At 44.7% G+C, this 22589-nt stretch overlaps 10 protein-coding genes across 10 annotated transcripts; 8 read left to right on the top strand and 2 right to left on the bottom strand.

Moving 5' to 3' along the window:
* Window positions 1-587: 587 nt before the first annotated feature.
* C8R40DRAFT_1031548 (v-SNARE protein) lies at window positions 588-1514 on the top strand (the record flags this gene model as incomplete). The annotated part of the gene is made up of 6 exons (XM_046223176.1): window positions 588-774; window positions 822-955; window positions 1006-1067; window positions 1120-1206; window positions 1261-1343; window positions 1393-1514. 6 exons carry the CDS (start codon window positions 588-590, stop codon window positions 1512-1514), a joined length of 675 nt encoding a protein of 224 aa, XP_046092129.1.
* Window positions 1515-1573: 59 nt separating this feature from the next.
* C8R40DRAFT_1031774 (uncharacterized protein) lies at window positions 1574-2716 on the bottom strand (the record flags this gene model as incomplete). The annotated part of the gene is made up of 3 exons (XM_046223197.1): window positions 1574-1882; window positions 1945-2444; window positions 2512-2716. The coding sequence occupies 3 exons, from the start codon at window positions 2714-2716 to the stop codon at window positions 1574-1576; spliced, it is 1014 nt and encodes a 337-aa protein (XP_046092128.1).
* A 134-nt stretch (window positions 2717-2850) lies between these two features.
* C8R40DRAFT_1076244 (uncharacterized protein) lies at window positions 2851-4916 on the top strand. Its single transcript, XM_046226916.1, has 10 exons — window positions 2851-2925; window positions 2981-3184; window positions 3237-3331; window positions 3386-3481; window positions 3534-3611; window positions 3667-3731; window positions 3784-3894; window positions 3953-4189; window positions 4236-4613; window positions 4671-4916. The coding sequence occupies exons 2-10, from the start codon at window positions 3015-3017 to the stop codon at window positions 4800-4802; spliced, it is 1362 nt and encodes a 453-aa protein (XP_046092127.1). The 5' UTR covers window positions 2851-2925; window positions 2981-3014; the 3' UTR covers window positions 4803-4916.
* A 111-nt stretch (window positions 4917-5027) lies between these two features.
* Window positions 5028-8138, top strand: C8R40DRAFT_1031227 (mitochondrial carrier domain-containing protein; the record flags this gene model as incomplete). Its single annotated transcript, XM_046223153.1, has 17 exons — window positions 5028-5194; window positions 5246-5449; window positions 5502-5591; window positions 5651-5703; window positions 5752-5873; window positions 5930-6069; window positions 6123-6415; window positions 6471-6522; window positions 6700-6830; window positions 6893-7020; window positions 7069-7094; window positions 7145-7396; window positions 7476-7510; window positions 7567-7650; window positions 7703-7812; window positions 7895-7900; window positions 7950-8138. 17 exons carry the CDS (start codon window positions 5028-5030, stop codon window positions 8136-8138), a joined length of 2082 nt encoding a protein of 693 aa, XP_046092126.1.
* A 563-nt stretch (window positions 8139-8701) lies between these two features.
* Window positions 8702-10939, top strand: C8R40DRAFT_1164452 (uncharacterized protein; the record flags this gene model as incomplete). Its single annotated transcript, XM_046230504.1, has 15 exons — window positions 8702-8989; window positions 9047-9090; window positions 9139-9214; window positions 9267-9290; window positions 9343-9396; window positions 9466-9585; window positions 9642-9690; window positions 9772-9872; window positions 9937-9948; window positions 10002-10073; window positions 10156-10199; window positions 10251-10294; window positions 10342-10382; window positions 10432-10538; window positions 10585-10939. The coding sequence occupies 15 exons, from the start codon at window positions 8702-8704 to the stop codon at window positions 10937-10939; spliced, it is 1431 nt and encodes a 476-aa protein (XP_046092125.1).
* A 770-nt stretch (window positions 10940-11709) lies between these two features.
* On the top strand, window positions 11710-12224 carry C8R40DRAFT_1164451 (uncharacterized protein; the record flags this gene model as incomplete). Its single annotated transcript, XM_046230503.1, has 4 exons — window positions 11710-11820; window positions 11871-11962; window positions 12014-12092; window positions 12153-12224. The coding sequence occupies 4 exons, from the start codon at window positions 11710-11712 to the stop codon at window positions 12222-12224; spliced, it is 354 nt and encodes a 117-aa protein (XP_046092124.1).
* Window positions 12225-12332: 108 nt separating this feature from the next.
* C8R40DRAFT_1157542 (uncharacterized protein) lies at window positions 12333-14556 on the bottom strand (the record flags this gene model as incomplete). Its single annotated transcript, XM_046229635.1, has 8 exons — window positions 12333-12868; window positions 13095-13263; window positions 13314-13537; window positions 13603-13829; window positions 13883-14003; window positions 14059-14226; window positions 14276-14347; window positions 14376-14556. The coding sequence occupies 8 exons, from the start codon at window positions 14554-14556 to the stop codon at window positions 12333-12335; spliced, it is 1698 nt and encodes a 565-aa protein (XP_046092123.1).
* A 114-nt stretch (window positions 14557-14670) lies between these two features.
* On the top strand, window positions 14671-16502 carry C8R40DRAFT_1076224 (uncharacterized protein). Its single transcript, XM_046226915.1, has 6 exons — window positions 14671-14995; window positions 15049-15165; window positions 15229-15612; window positions 15664-15988; window positions 16038-16186; window positions 16258-16502. Exons 1-6 carry the CDS (start codon window positions 14720-14722, stop codon window positions 16417-16419), a joined length of 1413 nt encoding a protein of 470 aa, XP_046092122.1. The 5' UTR covers window positions 14671-14719; the 3' UTR covers window positions 16420-16502.
* On the top strand, window positions 16503-17933 carry C8R40DRAFT_1242319 (NIPSNAP-domain-containing protein). The gene is made up of 9 exons (XM_046233571.1): window positions 16503-16615; window positions 16664-16720; window positions 16778-16823; window positions 16878-16923; window positions 16980-17142; window positions 17198-17367; window positions 17422-17523; window positions 17589-17661; window positions 17719-17933. Exons 1-9 carry the CDS (start codon window positions 16553-16555, stop codon window positions 17785-17787), a joined length of 789 nt encoding a protein of 262 aa, XP_046092121.1. The 5' UTR covers window positions 16503-16552; the 3' UTR covers window positions 17788-17933.
* A 267-nt stretch (window positions 17934-18200) lies between these two features.
* Window positions 18201-22343, top strand: C8R40DRAFT_1032587 (fungal-specific transcription factor domain-containing protein; the record flags this gene model as incomplete). Its single annotated transcript, XM_046223273.1, has 22 exons — window positions 18201-18282; window positions 18333-18348; window positions 18422-18499; window positions 18594-18798; window positions 18850-19006; window positions 19062-19274; window positions 19326-19390; window positions 19447-19776; window positions 19870-20068; window positions 20123-20227; window positions 20282-20298; window positions 20348-20469; window positions 20524-20543; window positions 20592-20650; window positions 20714-20827; window positions 20850-21106; window positions 21227-21312; window positions 21377-21449; window positions 21511-21530; window positions 21584-21657; window positions 21707-21761; window positions 21817-22343. 22 exons carry the CDS (start codon window positions 18201-18203, stop codon window positions 22341-22343), a joined length of 2874 nt encoding a protein of 957 aa, XP_046092120.1.
* Between the last annotated feature and the right edge of the window lie 246 nt (window positions 22344-22589).

The raw sequence follows: 22589 nt of genomic DNA, 5'->3' as shown, positions 1-22589 counted from the left end.
GATGATAGTACAGTACATTGATAGACATCGATGCAATCAAAATCTGCTTAGCATGCCTACTATCAAGTACTCAACAATGATCAGTGTATATAGGGGATACACTGTCGCAGGAAAGGAAACCTGAAAGGAAACTGACGCGGTTCCTTTAAGGTTGGGTAAAAATCGTACCGCTTGCGTCGTCACCAGTGACGCGTGAACCTCGCGTAGTCCTCGCGTAACGAACTGTAACGAACGAATCCAAAAAGCTACTTAAGGATCTAGAGAGACTATGTACAGTGATCTTGGAGTTCTTGATACAAAACATCAAGTTTTGTTTGCGACTCTTTGTATGTAACAGTATGTAACAATGTCTAACAATGTCTCAAATCTAAATATTGAAATTCCAAGGAATTTCAAAGCCTAGTAAGTTGTATCTTTTTTTTTCTTCAATTGGCTACTTATGTCCAGCTGGAACTGCAGGGTACACACCTTGGATATCATAGTTTGACCCAAACCCAGGATTTCGCCGATTATCCGACTCAATATATGTTGAAGCGCTTAAATGAGCGCTTGTTATTGTATACGTCTTCTTCCAATTCCACGAACTGATGTCTAGCTACGAACAACTTCACCGACAGTGCAGGACACTGGAAAATCTCTTCGACACCAAACTCACATCCTACTCGCAGCTCGTTTCGACTATCTCTCGTCCTTCAGAAGATGTAGAAGCCGAAGGTTCGAGAGCTAGGTGGAAAGATCTTGAAATGGAGGCCGAGGAACTACTGGAAAAGGCGAGTTTTTATTTCACTGTTTTTTGTCTTCGTGAATTCACTCTTACATAGTTACTCAGCTAGAAGAAACTAATGAACAACTGGCTGCACTCGATTCCGAAATCCTGTCGCCGTCTATGTTACGTGCAATACAGAGACACAGAGAACTGTTCCAGGACAACTCTCGAGAACTCAAGCGTACAAAAGTGATTGACCTTACATGCGCTACTATTTCATACTCAATGAAATCCATCAGACTAGCGTTCAAAACGCTTTGGACCAGGCAAATCTACTGAGCGGTGTGAGGAATGACATCGAGTGCGTTACAACTTGTATTGTCTGTAACTTATTGTCCAACCGTTCAGAGTAGCGCATACAAATCTTCCGCCGCTGACTCATTGCTCGCCGAACGAGGAAGGATTGACAGCTCACATCGTATGACAGATGATCTTATCAAGTGAGCGCCCCTTCTCTTCCCCGACCCCCAATGATGATCAATTCCTCTGTTAAGTCAAGCCTACGAAACGCGTGCAGATCTTGCTAGGCAACGTTCTTCATTATCAGGCATCAATACCCGTGTTGGTAATGCTCTCAGTGCGTCTTGACTGTTCGTTCGCGAAGTAAAAATCTAATAAGTGAACAGATACTTTGCCCGGTATCAACAATCTGGTGTCCATGATCAAGTCCAGACGAAGGCGGGATTCTGTCATTCTAGGAATTGTGATTGGAATCTGTATCATACTTATCATATCTTACTTGTGGTAAGGAGCACCGGCCTGAATGCCAGTGCATTGCAGGTGGTGTGTAGAATGGACCTCAATACATTACTTCCTTTTCTTCGCAGAATGGTGCCCGGCCTTGAACCTTAACCAATTTTTTTCCAACCGTCGAACAACTCCCCATTTTGAGGAATCATTTTCATTTTCATTCCACTCGGTCTCAATTGTCCAACCTTTGACATCGGCCGTAGTGCGAATCATGCCCCACGTTTGTTCAGTACACATATCCACGTCGTTGTAATCGGATTCCACCAGGATACGAAGGGGATCACAGACCTTGATTAATGATAGATGATTAGGGGACCGCCCGTTTATCACAGTAGACAATGAAAGGAATGTGTTCGCGTAACGCCTCTGAGTTTGTTCATCAGTCAAGATCAGATCAAGATATACATATATTGAATAGGTTTCAATACCTGAATATCTTTCAACATCTCCGGTTTGAATCCACAACTATGCAAATCTAAGCTAATTTTGTTCCAACGATCTACACCGTGTTTGGTTTCCATGTTAGCAAGCAGTTCCATTGTGGGTTGGTGTGCTTTCACACTATGTAGACTGATATTTCTGCCCAATTCGACTGCGAGGTCCATTTGTGCTTGTAAGATTGTGATCTGATGCTGGATTGGAACCGTGAAAGGGGACAACTTGCGGGGAGACGCGTTATAATCGTAAGGTATACGGAACGCGCGATCAAGACCGACTTCGCCCAGCATAGCGTGAGGAAACTCTTGGAGGTTCCGGCGTAAGTCGACCAAGAGATTGTCAAGGGGAATAGGCAAGGGAAGGCTTGTCAAGAGAGCGTTGAAGGCTTCGAGATCTTCAGCACTAGATGCGCAGAATAAGTCTCGATAATGATCCTCTTTGGAAACATCTCCACGGAGACAAACGAGATGAGAGAACCAGGGATGGTAGCCTGATGAATAGCAGGGAACAGTATGAGCCGGCAATAAGTAAACAAAGGATTTATGTATACAACGCACCAAAGCAAGGGATCACCTTCCGAGGATGCGATTTGGCTAAATTATAGACTAATGGCTGATCTGAAGGGTTTGAGCTCATAGCACAGATTGTTATATCTAACTTCTCCATTGATTCGGGAAGTATCGAGGGTGCATCTGTGGGATGACAGTGGACATCGACTACATGTTGTAGAACTTCGGACGGTGGCAGTTCCGATGAAGACATGTTTGTTAACTTGACGCTGGGCCCCGAATAACTAGGTGTAGACCTGTGTCCATAGACAAGATGCTGTCGGAAAATAATGAACGCCGTCCAGGATTTAAGAGAAAATCACATTTGATCAAGATGTCGAATTACCTTAGCAACAAACATTTTATGTTCGTCGACGATTTCAGTTTGCCTGTCACATAAGAGTGTCGAGGGTCCTTTGCCATGTGCCGTTCTACCGAATTTATCAAAGTTTATCCTGTGTTCACTCTGTATGCTTAGAATTCCACCTTTAGTGCGTCGAATTCGCTCAGGAATGTCCCGGCAACTGTACTCGAGGTCGCACCTGGATACTACACCACCAAAATACAATGGCCCGCTCCATCCTCTTGACAAGGCTGTGTTCCAAAAATCTATCCCAGTTCTTGCCGCACGGGTTCCCGCTTCTCAAATCGCTTTGATTTTACATTCGGAAGTGACGCGAAAGTATGTATCAGATTCGTGTCATTTATCTATCATTCTTAAGGATTCTTGCCAGATATCTCATAGGTTTGCCGAAAGTGAGGCCGGTAGTGAGCGATCCCTCTGCACCAGAGGGTGACAGACTGGTACTTTTGGGCGTGTCTGATCAAGGTGAGCACTGGCCACTTGAAGTTGGAGTATGACGTTGACCAAACAGCAAGGTAGCTCAATTATCTCAAGAATCATTGGAACTATTAGAAAGCAAAGGCAACGGGTTCACGGAGTATAATCTGGTTTTGGATTATGATTACTGGACAGCGAGTACGTCTCTAAATCAGCGTTTAGTGAATGTTCACCACCTATCGCATTCAAGGCGAATTACTTCAGGCCATACTCCCTGAAGAGCTCCGTGAAGGAGCCCCCGTAGGCTTTGCAGCTACCGGTCACATTGGTATGTTCATGAGAGAGCAATACCAAATCGCAATGTAGACTGAAAATGTTTCAAGCACACGTAAATCTGAACGACGATTATCTTTCCTACAAAAAGACCATTGGCCAACTCTTCCTTGATGTTAGCTTTTTATTGATCTTCATCTGAATCATGTACTGAATGTCTGGCGTAGAAAAACAAAACCATCAGAACCGTCGTCAACAAGTTGGATAATATCGACACGCAGTTCCGTTTTTTTCAGATGGAGGTGATTGCAGGAGAACCTGATTTCATTGTAGAACATGTTGCGTCAATTTCTCTGAAAAAGCAATGCGTTTGCTGACAGCTTCTTCATGTTGTAGCATGAATCCGATTGTCGCTTTACCTTCGATTTTTCTCGCGTGTATTGGAACTCTCGTCTTCATACCGAGCACGACCGCATCGTGCAATCAGTCCACCCTGGTGAAGTCCTTGTGGATGTCTTTGCTGGCGTAGGGCCATTCGCCATTCCTGCCGGTAAGAAGGGATGCGCGGTGATGGCAAATGATTTGAATCCTGCTAGCTATATGTATCTGTGCCAAAACATCAAGGATAATGAGGTAAGTCACTGTGTCTGATGTTGATACCATTTTCATCATGCAACAGGTTTCTGACGAAGTGAGGGCATTTTGCGAGGACGGTCGAGATTTCATCCGCAATGTGTTCGCGAGAGTCTATGACACACCGTTTCCTGCCTACATGGGGCCCAAGTTGAGCAAGACAGCACTGCGGAAACTTCAAAAACAAGCAACGCGCGACAAGCCTAGCAGCGTTAGCACACCATCAGAGGCCAATCTCCTTAGAAATAAGATAGATCATTTCGTGATGAATTTGCCCGATACTGCAATAATGTTTCTGGATGCCTTTCGGGGCGTACTCTCAACTAAAGCACTCCAAGAAGTATACTCAACGATGCCCACGATTCATTGCCATTGTTTTACGAGAGAACTGGAGCCGGAACAAGCTGAGATCGATATTAAACAGGTGAGCCGCAAAAACATGTGTTAATGTCTGTCTCTCAAAACCATCCGTCGAACTCAGCGGGTAGAAGAAAAGTTGGGTGGACTAATCGATGCCGAAATTAGAAAAGTTCGTTCAGTGGCCCCTGGAAAAGAGATGTATTGTATCAGCTTCAGACTTCCGTTCGAAGTAGCGTGTAATGCTCAGGATTGAGCAAGTTTTGAGCGCGAATTTAGCCAGGGTAGCCCAGGGGTAGCCTACTTACCGTACTTCCGATGTTCTCCGCATTAAATGCGCATCGGAAGCTGACGTAATACATCACACACAACTACTTCTACGCGCGCGCGCACCTTGACAGATTTTTATTATCCCTCAATTTAATATCGAGGCTCATTCACTTTTGCCTCCCGATACCCTACACTACGGCTATTTTTCAAAATGGGCATTCTGTCTACAGTCTTTCCAGTCGTCCACTGTGATTCCGATAGCTCACTTGCTGCTTCTGCTATAAAATCCGTTCGAACTGCCGTCAGTGTCCCGGAGACAGAACTCAGAAGATGGAGGCGTATATTTGACGTCAACTCGAAGATAATTAATGGTGAACGGTGAGTGTTGAAGCGTCAAGATATTTGATACTGCTTATATGTTTTGTGCAGGTATTTAGACCCAGACAGCTTCGTCAATGCCATTGCACCTACTGGCGACCTTTCGAAGATTGGGAAAGCGCAATTTGCTATTTTATTCAAGGTAGCAGATAGTTCAAAGCGTGGATTGGTTTCTTGGGAGGATTTCATCGTGTTTGAGACGCTTCTCAAACGTCCGGATGCGGATTACTGGATGGCTTTTCAATTTTTCGACGTGTGCGTCTCCTCATTCCGCTATCATGATTTCATATTCATATTGAGCTCTCAGTGACAACTCTGGTTATATTGATTTTGACGAATTCAAGAATGTTATGAGCGCCAATATTGGTTCAGATGCCATTCCGTTTGATTTCGATTGGTGAAATCAAAGCTAGGGGTCCTGCTGTAGATCATCGTCCTAATAAACTCATTTTACAGTGATTGGGTCAAACTTTACTTAGGAAAGAAGAATGGCGCACACGTTCTTGGATGTGAGTGCACGACTGTCAATTGGGGTCAAGTGTTTGACCGGGTTCCAGACAACGAGTTCACCCAACTTATGAAGGGATTGCAAGGAGAACGCTTGCGCCAAGCGTTCAAATATTTAGACAAGGACCAAGATGGCTTTATTAGACCCGATGAATTCAAACGCATCATCCTAGTACGTTGATCTTTCATCCTGCCCCATTTTTTGACCATTCTCACCGATACGTACAGGAAATTGCAGGCCATAAACTATCTGACGCAGTAATTGATAGACTTCCTACACTTTGCACATTATCACCTGGTCAACGTATCTCTTATTCTGAAGTTATAGCTTTTCATAATGTCATTAGAGAAATGGACATGGTCGAACGGTAAATATGATGTTTTTTGTGCCTCGTACTTACTGACTATCAGACGTCAACAGTATCATACGCGAAGCAACCGCTTTAAGCAAGGATGGTCGCATAAATCAATCAGATTTCCTTGATTATGCATCTTCTAGTTCACGATATTCACTATTCACTCCTATGGAGGCGTCCATCATTTTCCATTTCGCAGGTCGTGGCAATGGTGATCAACGTCTAGCACTCCTTGACTTTGCGCAATTGCTCGACCCGCGATGGGTGGCACCTTACGATGCAGTAGAAGCAAAAAAACCAACTGCTACGTCTACACTTCATGCGATCGCGCATTCGGCGTATAGTTTCATCCAAGGAGGTATGTCATTATTCTTACCATACGCTGCATTGCTGGAGAATTTGTTTTTCTGTAGGATTTGCTGGTGCTGTTGGAGCAACTATCGTATATCCTATCGACATGGGTGAGTATCAGAAAAATTTAATTGTAGTGTTTTACTCACATTCTGTTGTAGTCAAGGTATGTTGCAATCGTTGCAATTAGTTTTCAGGTATCCCAAATAACCTTGGTGGTTCCACATTTCCTAGACACGGTGAGTTTACTTTGCATACGCTGAGACATCTGTTTTCGAACTCTTGCGAAAGGATGCAGAACCAGAGGAGTACAGTGGTTGGGCAAGTGTTATATAAGAACAGCATTGATTGCGCCCGCAAAATCCTTGTGAATGAAGGATTCTTTGGTTTTTACCGTGGTCTTGGCCCTCAGCTTATCGTACGTACAATTTCTCGCAAGTAAAACCCTATCATTGAGCTGTTAACATCGTTCTGAAGGGTGTAGCACCTGAAAAAGCCATCAAGCTGACTGTCAATGATCTTATCCGATCTCGAGCGATGGATCCTGAAACTGGCCGTATCAAGCTCGGATGGGAGCTAGTCGCTGGTGGTACTGCAGGAGGATGTCAAGTGGTCCGTCAATGTCTTCACACCAGCAGAGTGATGCTGACTATAGCACAGATCTTCACCAATCCTCTCGAGATTGTGTACGTTTCGCTACTCGTTGTTAAGGAATTGTAGCCTGATTGGATTGTAGTAAAATTCGATTACAAGTTCAGGGTGAGGCTGCCAAGGCCGAAGGAGCGGTACCCAGGGGAGCCATGCACATCATACGCCAGTTGGGTCTTGTTGGTCTTTACAAAGGCGCCAGTGCCTGCCTCTTGAGAGACATTCCTTTCTCTGCCATCTACTTCCCTGCATATGGGCATTTGAAATCCGATGTCTTCAAGGAAGGGTACAATGGCAAGCAGTTATCTTTCATAGAAACTCTCGCTGCTGCTGGTATCGCGTAGGTTTCATCCTTTCCGATATTTGTAATATCAACATGCAGTGCTCTGACGTTGAATGACTGATGTCATGCTATATAGCGGTATGCCAGCAGCCTACTTCACAACACCCGCAGGTAAGCCCTAAATATGTTTCTTCTGTCATCGCGCGGCGCTCATTGTTTGATTAAAGATGTTGTCAAAACACGACTCCAAGTCGAAGCCCGGAAAGGGCAGACACACTATAAAGGTCTTCGAGACGCGTTCGTTAAAATATGTAGGTTAAACAAATCCTTGAAATTGGATCTTATTTTATATCATTTCCTTAGACCACGAGGAAGGCTTTCGTGCGCTGTTCAAGGGCGGACCAGCTCGAGTCTTAAGAAGTAGCCCTCAATTCGGATTCACTCTTCTTGCATACGAACAATTAAAGAAACTTGTAAGCAAATTGTAGTTCAGTTTCACGAGGTTTAGCTCATCGCCCCTTCTTGCCATATGTATGTCTTCATATCATTGTTCAGTTCCCCGTAAGTGCTCCTTCTCTTGGTATTGATGTGCCTCATCATCTTGTTCCAGTACCCTTGGGATGATAAGCCTCGCCGTGTGGAAACCGCCTTAACATCGCGGCCGGACGAAATATCTAAAATTCGCGCGCGAAACGCATTGAAAATTCTTCTAGACGTTCATGGGGACTTTGGAAGACGTGCTGCAGCTTCAGGAAATAAACTGTCTCTGATATCTCCTAAACTCTATAGCAAGGACTAGTTAGTGGATGAACATTACTGACAGGCAGTGCGTGATGTAGTAGGATGTAGTCTGTAATACATGCATAGCAGATTCCCATTGGATGCTTTCGACTTTGACCAATGGGATTCTGAGCCTGAACCAAAGGAAGGGATGCCCAATTGAAGTGAGAACAAAGACCCTGGAGACACCGAGATGTCCAACTTTCAACGTGTGAAAAGACACAGATTATAATGTGATATGAGCTTTGGTTGGTTGCGAAGGGATTCCGATCATTTCACGAGGGTTCAAATACTTAGGTTCAATCAATGTGTTGCTCTCATCCTTCCCTCTTTCGTTCTCTTTTCGTTTTCTCCCCTCCTTCTTTTTTTCAAATTTTTCGCGGTAAGTCCCCAAGATTGTACCTCTAAAAAGTTATCTTGATCGATGAAAACGTCTGTAGAGCGCTTGCCGCTTCGTTCAGGCTAGCCGCACCTCCCCTCACCTCACTGCAAGCCAGTCAACCAGCGTAGACCGCCCGCCAATTCGTTTTCAACTTCCACTTGATTTCCCTATTACCACCTCACGCAGCCACTCTTTTAATCATGAAGTCAACAATCCTTGGTCTTTCCCTTGTTAGCGCTGCTGCTGCGCAGATATCAGTTAACGGTGTTTCGATGGTCCCTGCCATGACAGCATACAACAATTATGCCAGTGCTACGGCTGCTGCCTCATCCAGTGCTCCAGCTTCCTATGCTACTGCTGCGCCATCCTCCTCGGATTTCTACTCAGTGATGCCTTACTCATCATATTCGAGCGGTGGATACAAAAGCCTGGCTTGTGGTTATGGATACTCTAAACAGTCTGATGGTTCTTGTCAGGCTGAGTCTTGGGTATGTAGTAGATCAGAGTGCTTTTTTTGGAAGACAGAAATTGATATTTTATTTTAGTATAACACTCAGTTTTCTGGATGTTACGAAACCATCATCATCAAGTGCGCTCAATCACTTCTTTCTTTTCATGAGCTCTGACAGTTTTTTAGTGAGGGCAGTTCAGGATATTCGGGATATTGCGATAATTACGGGTACGGGAGCGTATCTACCGTAACCGAAACCTCGGTCAGTTTATGACTTCTTTGGTTTGCCCCCTTCGCGTCCTCATCGAATTTAGACGGAGTATTCGACAGTTACAGAGGTTAGTCGAAAAATCATCCAGATCTGTCGTAAAAACTTACGCTTTTTTGCAGACGTCTACTATGACTGAGGCGACTACAGTCACAATGTATGTTACCCAGACCCAGGTAGGTTAAGATATCCTTGTGTTTTACTGTGCTCATCTTCTACTCTTATATGTCTGAAGACCAACACAGAGACGGATATCCTCACCCAGGTCAACAATTTCTTCACTGTTACCCCTATTTTCTTTCTTACCAGAACGTTTTTCGACAACACAGACTCAAGTTTATACATCGATTGAGATGGTTCCAACGGTAGACTATTTGTTTCTACTGCTCATCATTCTCGTTGCTCACAGTTTGACCAACAGACAAAAGTCTATGTATCTACCGAAGTCATTGACAACACTCTCACTCAAGGTATGTCTTTTCTTTCCTACTAAATGTCGCTGTTTCGTAATGATATCAACGTGCATTTCACTCATTTGTCTTTCCCTCTAGAGTATACCGTTACCGCAACAGAGACTCAGACCCAAACAAACGTCTACACGATGACGGATACCGAGACCGACACTGCTACTCAAACTCAGATCGATACTCAGGTTTTTATTTTCCTCTGTTTCTATACCAACAGTGTAATTGAGATTTTCGCTTTCAAAACCCCAGTTCGTCACCATGGTGAGCGATAAATTTGATTTCGTTTGGAAGCTTTCATCTTAACCTATTTGTAGACTGACTTCTCGACCATTGTTCAACCCACTACATACACGAGTGTCTATGTGAGCACTGACATCATCGACAACGTGAGTAGTTATGTCGGAGCTGGGTCAAATATCACGGCCGTACCGCTTTTCACGAATGGCAACTGATGCATATAATTACCAGACATTGACAGTCGAGAACACCCTCACCGCGACTCAGACAGAGATGTCCGTATTTGCTGTCTTTCCTTATTTGCAATGCTCTCATCTTTTCCACAGGTTCACTAGTATTCAGACCCAAGTTCAAACTATGACCGCTACTGGTATGTCCAACGTCATTCCAGCAGTGTGCCTTGCTTATATTCTACAGATTTCGTGACAATGACCGAGATTAGTACCATGGTGGAACCTGTATGTGAATCGAGGTTTTCTCTTCCTGTGCTCATTCTATTTTCTATAGACGACATACGTGTCGACGTACGTTTCTACTCAGGTTATTGACGAAACATCTACTGTCGAAAACACTCTTACACAAACGATGACGGACACATTGACCTATTTGTCGACGTTAGTCTCTCATTAAAAACTCTAGACTTAGCTGACAATTCTGCAGACTAACTTACCTCTCTACTGCAACTGCAACTGCGACCCAAACTGAGCAAGTTACGACAACAGTTCAGGAGACTGCTCTCGCTTCTTGCCTTTCTTCGTGCAAGAGTTCGTGGGGAATGACAGCCGGAAATAATATGTACGGAAACACATATGCTAGTATGGCTACCTCCACCGCTGCTGCAACCTCTGCGATGACTTCAGCTGTCTACTCGAGCATGTCAGTGGCCTCACCGTCGTACTCGGTCGCTAGCTCCATGGCTGTGGCCTCTTCTGCTGCCGCTACCTATGCTGCTGCCAGTTCCTCAGCCTCGTCGTACGGTGCATCGTCAGGGTCTTGTTCGTCGGGGTCTTGTTAAGGGGCTAAAACCTCTTGACTAATGCAGTAATGTCATAACGCGGTCTGTTCATACTGTAGATATTTTTCATCGTGGCACATTTCATGGACCAACTTACACACTGTTATACACTCAAGGACTTTGACCTATACCATTTTGATTTCTCGCTGCTATTTAAAATTATTCTGGTGCTTACATAATACGGATTTTGCAAGCGTAGTTTCTTTTCGACGATAGGTTCAGGGGTCGATTCCTAGTCGTTTCATTCGTGTTGATCTATCGAACTACTTTGGGGGTATTCCCTGGTATTCCATCAGCTCGAATTAATCTGTTTTGCAAAGTTGGACTGCATACTCTTCAGTAAACTCTTTGGGAATCAAAAAAATGATCCTTCATGCGACCTGCAGTCTCCTGCACTGCTCTCTAGTGCTCTGCACTGCTCCGAGTCTGCAGTGAGGATATCGTTGGTAGCTTTCTTCCTTGTAGCATGTTCTAGAGTGTCGACTGTGTCGTACTACAAGTTACCCTAGATGTACATATCTATACATATCAACCATTCTAACTTCTCAGTTCTCGGTCCCCCGAGATAAATTATGACACTGTAAGTTGTTTGGGAACAGGATTAGGCTTTGGGTCATGGTTCTGCTTTGGCCGACAGCACGTGGTTAATCACGATTCCATCAATAAGCACTGCTGGTGACTGCCAGTTCATTAGAGATCATTATATAGATGTCGCGTTCCCTATAAAATACCACTTCGAGGCTTTCAGCTATCCCACTTAGCCTTTCACCATGCCTATCCATATAGCGGACCCAAACATTACCCCAGAATCTTTACCCAAAGTTTCTGAGGAATATTTAGTCTTTTACTCGTCTATTGTAGACGGGCAAATGTGGTGTCCAGTCTGTATCATCAGTACTTATCGCCGCCATTTTGGCTAAAGTATCTACAGGATTGCCTTGCTGTCGAAGAGCTTGTCGAGCGTACCTTCTCTTCTGAAGATGCCCCCTCTGCGCTAATTGTATATGCTGGCGATCGTCCTACGTGAGCATGGTGGTCTATTTACCTTATGGCCCATATACTCAAGCGCTTCAGCTGGAAATCTGCATCGAACATCTTCAGGACGGGACCATTTGCCGTTCAATGTGTACCCTCTATTGTAAAGATCCAGAATGTAAGTAATTCTGTTGATTTTGATGTATGGATCTTGAAGTTGATGCTCTATAACGCCTAGGGCAAAGAAGTCGGCCGTTTGGTTGATCAGGGAGAGATCATCCCGGGTTTGGCGAATTTTGTTCATTCCTGACATGTGTATTCATCTGTAGCTCGAGAGAACAAACAAGTTTAACATGGTGTTCGTGTACCAGGAATGTACTCCAGATGTACCTAGCCGTGAATATTACTCATGTACGAATCATGGCCTGTGAAACTCCCCACTTCTACCGCCCGATTTTTCGGACACCATGATTTCGCCGATTACCATCTCCTTACCCGCGACCGCCTTCAGCATGTCCCAAATTGTAAGTAGACCCACGGATACAGCAGTCAATGCTTCCATCTCTACTCCGGTCTTCCCTTCGCAAGCCACCGTAGCCTGGCACACAACACTGTATTTCCATATTCCCTGTGTTTCTTCAAAGGCCTCGCAAGTCAATTTGACTTTGACATCTGTTAGCGGGAGAGGGTGGCAGAGAGGGATCAAATCAGAGGTTTTCTTTGACCCCATTATGGCCGCTAGTTGTGCGACTGTCAATGTATCACCTTTCCTAAGAACCTTTTTCTGGGCCTCATCCATAGACGAGGAATTTTTTCCCATTATCGACTCGGATTCGGAAGAGTAAGACTTGTTAATCAAGTCATAAGCACGTTCAGTAATAACTATTCGCCCTTTGGCGGTCGCTGAACGTTTTGTCACAGACTTTTCGGATACGTCCACCATCGATGCACGCCCTTGTCCGTCAAGGTGTGTCAAATCCGATGAATGAATGGCTGACGAGGAAAAGCCTCGCAACGATTGATGCTGTTTCAGGTACATTGGACAAAACCTCGTAAATGCGTAAGATTTTTTGTTCTCTCGTAGTCGTGATACATGGGGAGACATAATCGTTGGTCCTACAGTCAATGGAACACGATATGGATACATCTAGATGTCACATAAGAAAGGGCACTCAACCACCAATTAATATCATCGGTCGATTAGAGACAACGTCGATATCTTCCATCTGAAGGTGCTTTTCTTCTTTACCGTGGACCGCTCGGCCAATCAAACGAAGGATTTCGAAATCACTAGCGCCTTTGCGTATCTCATCCCGTAGAGAGACCTCTTTGGCATCGAATAAACAAACCTAGTGGGATTTTTCAAGGTTTGACAACAACACAAACATGATGTTCTTACTTTGATTTGTCCATCCGCTGTAATTCTGAGGCGATTGCAAGCAGAACAGAAATGGTCAGACATACTGCTGATGAAGCCAAATTCTCCCTGGTAGCCAGGTACCTTCCAAGAGCGAGCAGTGACATTCGTTTCGTCAGCCATTCGTTCCAGTCCAAGATGTTTTGCGGATATCACTCGAAGCAAGTCGGATGAAGGTACCATCTTGAATTTGTCCCATTTGTTCCCTAGACGCATCTTGCAATTGAGCAACAACGATCATGATTGAGACTGCTGGAAGGATGAAACGTACCGATGAATGGCATAAACTCAATAAATCTGACCGAAATCGGTCGATCCTTTGTCATTTCGACAAAATCGAGTACTTCATTATCATTCAAGCCTTTCACCACCACAACGTTCAACTTGACCTTTTGTAAATGCGGAGATTCTAGGGCTACTTTGAGTGTCTTGAGGACGGCCTCCAGTCCTGAGCGCTTCGTCATGAACTCGAATTTGAAAGGATCGAGGGTATCTAGACTGCCTGCGAGATTGACACGAGTTCCTCTAGGAACGTAAGAATGTAATCTCGCCTTAGATTTAGATGGGTTAACCCATTCTCTACAAGTTCCGGCAGTCTCCGATGAAGAGCAAGCCCGTTACTTGTCATTGCTATCGACCTGAGACCGTATTGACGAAGCTCATTCAAACCAGCTGCAGCGCATCCACATCAGATAAGAAGGGGGAAAATGGCTAGAATAAAGCTCACCTACGATACCGACCACGCCTTTGCGAACCGTGGGCTCTCCTCCGGTAAGTCGTATCTTGGTAACCCCAGATTGCACAAACAGCTTGGCCAATCGCAGTATTTCTTCATCCGTAAGTATCTTCTCATTTAGCGATAGCTGTACACCTTCCTCTGGCATGCAATAGAAGCCTATGAATGAGTTGGTGCTGTGATGTCTAAAATGTGACCAGAAGTTTACAGCGTAGATTGCATCTTTCAGTCAACGATATGCGCAGATAGTCATGTCGTCTATTGTAAGAGTCCACTAGAGCTCCAGAAAATGGCCGGACTGAATCCACAAGGTCGAGCTTGGCCTACGACATGAAGGAAAATAAGCAGGTGTTTTTTGTGTCCAAAGATGATTTCCACCTGTGCAGCTCGCTTCACCCCGCTAGCTGAATTATACAGATCTGGGCCTGAAATGGAGAAGGTACGGGTCCATAACCGGGGAAGTTGATTTCGATAGGCAGATACGGTCATCGTGGCATGCAAGAATAAGTTCAAGGTCCATATCCTTGTATTGCTCAACTAAAGCCGTAGAGAGCCGCTGAACGTCTGTCAGTGTCAGCGTGACATCACGAAGGACAAAGAGTCGCCGGCGCCGAGGCAGGCAATTCCCACAACTTTCCGTTCGCCGACGTCTATGTGGCTTACCAGGTTATTCTTCATAGTGCTATGGGGAACTATTACTGCATTGCTGATGAAGAAACCTCAAGTTCCGCAAGAATTCCCAGTAGATTCTGCCCTTCTATCCTTCTCACCCTCGAAACAAACTGCCGATACTACTGCAGTCATCCTGAACTGGTCTCGGTTTCCCAATGTTGTCCGAATAGTGTCTCTCCTCTGTCTCCCCGAATTAGAGAACACACTTGCAAGTATACACATATGGAACAATAGTCCGAACAGAATCTTGAAAGAAGTGCTTGCTTTCCGATAACAAATTGTATTCATTCATTGAAATCTAGTATCCAGGATTTCGCTGAATGTCCACCAGATCGTCTCCAGATCACCAACTCACCCTCCAATCTCTATTTCCAAGCAAGGTTCCTTGCTTGTGCAGAAGCCACCACACCATTTTGCTTCATACAGGCATGTACATGAGTAATCTATCGCGTTAAACTCCTCTGATAATGCGTGTGGTGTTACATGTAGGATGATGATTACCTTGTTTTACCGGAAATTATACAAACCCTACATTCGCGTTTTTCGAACGACTCTGTGTCAACCATTTATCTTTCGCCTCCTCATGAGGTTATGTCAACTATTCTGAAGAGGATACACGTGAAATCCAAAATTCACACTTCATTTGCGTGGCTGGGATACGGTGCGATCATGAGACGAACACAGGCGCGAGATTTCTTGGCACTCATGCAATACCTCAATGCCTCTGAGGATGAGATGAAGATGGCTGATAATTACTATGCTCTATTAGCAAATGTCTATCCAGAGGTTTGGTTCGATCAAGGCATCGAACTTGGTGGTGGACAAGCTTTCACGCAGGGTGCAGAAGGAGATGAACGAAACAACAAACATATTGTATGTATTGACAAAATTCCTGTTAATCTAAATTAAAATAGTCACTTATAGGCGCAAGCAGCAAAATACCTTGATGAAATCATTAATTGCACCTCAACTCTATGCATCCGCCAACTTGTTCCTTTCACGTCCTTGGATGATCAAATGTTATCCTCGGTGTATAGAGCCCCCTGTGTCGGTTCACAATGTTTACTGGAAACTAACATTTCGTTACTCCCCTCTACCCAAATCGATGTCGATTCTGCAAATCAGATTTTAGAGATCGAAAAGATCAATCGCAACTCATTCAAATCAAACGACACGAAAGACTTCCTTCTGCATCCTCCGTCTCATGCTGTAGACGGAAATCCTCAAACTGGGTTCTGCATACCGAAAGGCAGGTCTTCAGTTAACTCGGTGTATTGCGTTTTGCCGAACATCAACAGGCGTCAGGAAAGGGGACACAATTGAAATAGATCTCCTTGGCGCTGTAGCAAAGAGTGGGCAGGCTGAAGTCGTGTTTCTCGTCGACCGTGACGTTCGATCAATCCTAATCGCTGCGGCGACACTACAATTCCGTGGCAATGATGAATGGGTAAGCACCCAGCTAAGCTTTTCTACATACAGTATGCTTATTTCATCCGTGTAATGTAATTTTCTTTGTAGTTCGAGTCAAGTATATCTTTTACATGTGTCTCAAAAGAAGATGATTTGCACGAATGCAGCGCTTCAACACCATTAACACGTTTCTCGGCCTTTCGAATATTTTTCCAGAGAGCTGTCGAGCGAAGAGGATGCTTACAAGAGATATGGATGAGAGAGCGGTAGGTTTCAACGTTCTAGTTCCTGGCCGTAGTAGTACTATGTCTGCAGCAGTGACAAAAACAATCGTCTGTCCTGTAATTACGTCATAAAAATATACCTCGCCTTTTGTACAACTACTACAATACTCCCACTACGCATGCTTCGTCGACCAGTAACAAATCTTTTATCCACAGCCTCTAGGCGGTCAATTTCTGTCAAGGTGAACTCAACAACTACCCTCTACTTCTTTTGTCTTAAGACAATGTAGAACATTCTACATGGTTCACCTGAGGCCCAACAAGCTGGAGAAATTGATGTTCAGCAGGTTTGCAAATCCGTTAGCTCGGTGATTTCTCATCGTGATCTTTCTCAAATCATCTAGCACTCTCGACTAGTCGGTCGTGGCAAATACGTTCATGGCTTCGAGTGTACGTCTTTCATGCTGTTTCTATGTGCGAACCTTTGAACTTACTTGGATTTAGTTCACTGCGTAAAGCCTGACAGAACTCAAGAGTACAAGGAAGCTGCGTGAGCCTCCATTCCCATACAATCGCCAATGAAGATGATGACGCGACAAAAATTAGTGAAAATTATTATACCGGGCTCATACGGGATCCAAACCTTCATGTGAAGTTGTCCGGGTCCTGGGAGACGCTTGTCGGACAGCAAGATACATTTCTGCACATATTGGAATATGAAAATTATGGAGGCTATGACAAGACTACTCAGTTGGTGAAAACTTCCAAGGTGTGTGTTTGGCTGACATCCTTGAAACATTTCTGATCGATCTCTACACTTCCAGCATCTTAAGGACTACCAAGCGATGCTTCCGTACATCAATTCTCGATCCCTTCAGCTAAACCAAGAGTTTGCCTTCCTCCCTACCGCCCCGCCTCATGCTCAAGGCGGGATATTCGAGCTCCGCACCTACCAACTGATTCCGGGCACCCTTCTGGCATGGGAACATGCATGGTTGAGATAATCTGTTGTTCGTCCGAGGTTTACTCTTACCGATTACGTGTCCAGGCGCAAAGGCATCGACGCTAGGAGGAAATTTGTCGCCCCCGTCGGTGCGTGGTTTTCGCAGGTCGGCCGATTGCATCAAGTCCACCACATGTGGCAATATCCGTCAGTCTTCGAATTCCTTGACAGTGGAAGCTGAAGAAATTGACAGTTATTATTCTTTTTTGCAGAAACCTTGAAACTCGCAAGGAAACACGAGAAAAGGCATGGCAAATTGACGGATGGGCAGAGACTGTAGACAAAGTAAGCTTTGTTCAGCACTATGTACAGTCAGATATCTGATCCTTGTTTTATACCCAGACTTCACAATTAGCTAAGTTCATGGACTCCTTCATTCTCTCCCCCTTGTCGTACAGTCCTTTGAAGTAGGCCGGGATCGTGGTTGATGGACTCTAGTTGTACAATTTATTTGACACTGATTCGAAATCTCTATGCCTTTTCAAGCTGCTCTTTTTGAAATCGAGGACACTCGCTATTTGAACTTTATCCAATCTTTATTTTGCTCGTGACACTTGAAATGATTCCAGCTGAAGTATCGAGCACGTCCAGCAACCGGTACCGGACGGTCAGTCCGACTCAGTCGCGTCGATTGTCGGGAATCCGGGATTTACATCCGAGCTTATCCGCTTAGCGCGCTAAGAGTAATAATCCACGTGCTTCTCTAAGATGTTATGAATTTCGTCATGCAGAGTTCACTTTTAAATAGTTTTTCTTCCATTGACTCTTTATCTTCTTCCCTGAGTTTGCTTTTCTGATTCCCTGAGCTTACTTTCTGCTCCACAATGGACTGGCACGATTCTGACCCTTCTGAAGATGGTGATGCTCCTGAATCCCTTTCAGCGTCTAGAAAGCGTAGTAGCAGAGGTATGTCAATATCTCTTCTAAAATGCATCGTAATCTTAAACCGAGCTCAGCATGCGACCAATGCAGGTTAGTATATAACTAACTCCTTTGTTGAATGGTCTGTCAAAGTAAATTTTATTTCTTCTTACTTTTCATGCAGGAAAACCAAAAGTAAATGCGAAAGAGTTGCTGGAGAGGGAGTTCCTTGTAAAAGTTGTGTTTTGGCTGGGACCAGTGAGTGCCAGTGGTCCTATTTTGAATGTGATCCCTAACTGTCGTCAAGCATGTACATTTCTAGGTACAAGGATGTTGTGACTGCTTGGATATGAAAGTGCTTACCGATATTCAGGCCCAAGCTACAAGAGAGGACCTCCAAAAGGTTATATTCATGCAATTGAACAAAGATGGCACCAGGTCGAATCACTCCTAGGCGTAATCCTACAATGCACAGATCCTCGCGTACAGGGCCTCGTCGCCGATCTTCGTCAAGATGAACTCGCATGCGAAATTCTGAATAGAGTCGATATGGGACCATATGTGTGTTACCCCCTGTCTATTCTTTCCTATCCCAAGCTGATTTAGATACAGGGGCCCTCAGGGAAACGTTTCCAACCGCAAGGCGCAACTAAAGAGGACTTCTTTGCCTCCGTTTTACGGAGTAACGGAGGCGCTGCTCCAGGTCGTGACCACTCGCGATCGAGAAGACAATCGCGCGTATCGAGGGAAAAGGTTTCGCTCACACAAGGTAATTATGTCCCGAATCAATTTGATCCGTTCAGTCCATTTATCGCATATATCAGACCGGGGGTTGTCCGTTGTCCCGACCCAAGAATGGCAGGATAATCTTGCCGTTCGCCTCTGCTCCTCGGGATCTTCCTCTTCAACGTACAGTGTCACTTCTGCGTCCTCACCAGATGGACCTGCCGCTCAGAGGCGTCGACTCGATTCAACTCCGACTGATTCTCAAGGACATCCTGATTGGAACGATATGTATACCCTCGAAGCTTTATCAGGTGTGTGAGACGTTCGTCATGATGCGTTCACGAACTCATTACACCCGTCAGATAACGAAGAAAGTGATGGAATAACTGAGGGGATGGGAGAGCTATCAGTCACAGAAAACCAAGAGGTTGGTCCCAACTTTACATTCCGTAGGCTGATGATCCTATAAATTCCGTACTGTAGATTCGATATCATGGCAAAGCCAGTGGATTGCAGTTCCTCAGCAAAAATAATCGAACAGATGACCGAGTGGAAGGCGGTTTATGGTATTATACAACCTTTCTATCGCCTCGTGCGCTTGCTAATTGGGATAGGAAAATGCCTATGGCTCGTGTGTGGCCACCCTCCAAGGATTTTGCCGCCCTTACTGTGCAAGAAGATGACATCGTAGTCGAACTCCCTCCGATACATATTCAAGACCACCTAATTGACCTGTATTTCACGTACATACATCCCGTGTTCCCAGTCATCCACAAAAATCGGTTTCTATCAGAATATAAAGCAAGGTACGGGGTTGTTTTTAGCTACACCTGAGCAACTGAGCAACTTTTTTTAGGAAAGAAGGGTAAGGGAATGTCAAGCTCTTCTTACAGCATACTCATTGAGCCTAGACGGACGCGAGAAAACAGTCCCTCCTCGGTGTCATCACCTAAGCCCGAAACCGCGCAAAAAGTTACAAACTTGCTTTTACTATCCATATTTTCCATTGCTGCACGATTCTGCGACGATGAAGCACCCAAATCTCCTACTGGTCAAATGTGGGAAGCAGGTTGTGACTACCTAGAAAGAGCCAGAACTATTTTGAGTGCGCTAAAGCTGCCCAATCATCCGGTTCATTGCTGAAGTACATCAAATGTAGCGAAAATATTTGATCGGTCTAGACCCTCAACAGTGCAATCGCTATTACTTCTTGGTTATCGCGAGTTTGGCATTGGAGGCATGGAACAGGGATGGATATATATTGGTATGTTTGGTTCGTTTCTGTGACTCTTGTTGCAACATCTCATCAATACATAAGGGATGGCTATTCGGATGGTAAGTCGGGGTGAGGTTCCTCCCGTTGTAAGACTGAATGTTACTATAGGCCGTTGATCTGGGTTTGCATCGGAATTCCGACAGTTGGAAACATCACGGCCACAACTTGTTTTCCGTAGATGAAAGGCAGTCGAGAAAACTGATTTGGTGGGCTTGCTGTTTGGCTGACAGGTGAGTACCCCTCCATTCATTTCGTCTCAGTCCTCATGTTTTTAACGCATGAAGGTATGGGTCCGTGTATATGGGTGAGTCAGACCTTTTTGGGAAGGAGCATGATCTTACACCATCATCAGGACGGCCAATTATCATCAGAGATGAAGATTTCGACGTTCCTCTACCGGAAATTGAGGAGGTGGGAGAAAAACCAAATGCTGTTCACGTTGCGAGTAAACTGGCTTAAACAACCATTTTTCAGGACGATCAAGAGCTTTGGCAGCCGTTGGCTTCTGATACGATGGAGATCCCTTTCTCTCCTACCCCATGTCATACTATTGCATGTCAGCGTGTCACGGGAGATCTCAGTAAGCCCGTTTTCTCACCATGGCTTTGAGATCTCATATTTTCATCTGTTCTTGAAAGTCACCATTCTGGGTAGAATTATACAAAAATTGTACCCCATAACGGTCATCGATACCATCCCACGACGGACGTTGCTGCAAACATTCGAATCAGAGCTTGATCAGTGGTATCTAGCTTTGCCAGATTATCTTCGTTACGATGTGGCTAGCAAACGCAATATTCCACCCCCTCATGTTATCTTTCTACACATCCGGTATTGGGGTGCTGTCTTATTACTCAATCGCGCATTGTGAGTACTTCCGCGGCTTTTCTCAAGGCAACAAGTCTAACTAACCCCATTAGCATTCCAAATTGGACTGAGTATGTTTTTTCCTTTGCTCGGTTTTGCCTGGATTCTTACCTTTTTCAGAATCGATTTTTCTTCGCGGAGATCCACGTTAGGGTTGAAGGCGTTTGATCTTGCCCAAGGGGCTGCCACCCATCTCAGCGCCATCGGTTCGTTCTAAATACGTCCACCCTCGAAAGGTTAAAGCTGATATCATTATCTCTACGCCTAAAGTGACCGCCTGGCGAGAAAAATTCACATTAAGAAGGACGTCTCCCTTTTTGACATCTTATATGCTCAGCACTGGGTGAGTCTCATAGTATTGCATCCGTTGTATAGCATCTTACAATCATGATCTATCGTCACAGGATCATGCACCTGTTGACATGTATGCTATTCATAATACAGGGACATTCTGCAAAATCTCACAAACATGTACAGTGACACTTCGGCCAAGAAACATTCAAGCATCGAAGGGACTACGGCAGTGCTTAGAAGCATTGCAAGAGATGGAGGTGAACTATAAAATCATCGAGCCGACGATATTGGTCTGAATTTGCACAGGTCCTTTGGCCTAGCGCCGCACGCGCAAAAGATTTACTCAGCGGGGCTGTTGGAAGTGTGTTCTGATAACAATTCAGCTCAACTCCACCCTAAATAATTGAACTAAACAGGTGTCAAGCTTGGGATCGATATTTGTGAAACCGTAGGCCGAGCAAAACGAGACGTCGACGATGCTTTCGGCCAAGAAAATAACGGTGATCATGCTCATCGTGAAGCATTCCGCTTAACTAACGAAGGGGGACAACAAGTACGGCCTCTGGCACAAAAAGTGCGCCCTCCAGAAGAAACAGGCGTCCAGGATCTCAGCCAACGTTTAATGGCCCAAATGCTGGGCCTTGTTCCTGGAGTAGAACCATCCACGTCTTTCTTTCCAGGGTATGAATTCTGGCCAGCACCCACCTCTGGACAAGGTCAAGTCGCGGAGCAGATATCAACGCCCACGTCGCAAATCGCTCGACAAAACTTATCTTATCCTCAAGTCTCGTCTAACATAAACACTCAAGCCAGATCCAATAGTAATCTGAATACTTACGGTGGTCCTGCTGTTGGGTGGATGCCAGACGGTAACATGATGAATGTTTCGAACGCGGTACCGGAGTATAACTATCCTTATAATTACAGTCAGTATGGTCCTTGAATTAATATGAATACATAGACTTGTAGCATTCTCATGCATGTATCCATGATTGTTGTACTTTGTGGTTCTGTTGCCTTTTGTAGACAGATATGTACACGAATAAGCACACAAAAAGATACAAAAAGAACCGCGCCAATCTCATCAACGATCTTGACCAATATGGAAAACGTTTGGTAAGATCAAGGTAAGATGCGAATGGAGAACAACGAAAGCATGTGTGAGAATTTGGAAGACTATATAAGCACC

Source organism: Lentinula edodes, assembly GCF_021015755.1.
Source record: "Lentinula edodes strain Le(Bin) 0899 ss11 chromosome Unknown C8R40scaffold_1, whole genome shotgun sequence".
NCBI classification, from domain to species: domain Eukaryota; kingdom Fungi; phylum Basidiomycota; class Agaricomycetes; order Agaricales; family Omphalotaceae; genus Lentinula; species Lentinula edodes.
This window is presented reverse-complemented; position numbering and strand designations above follow the sequence as displayed.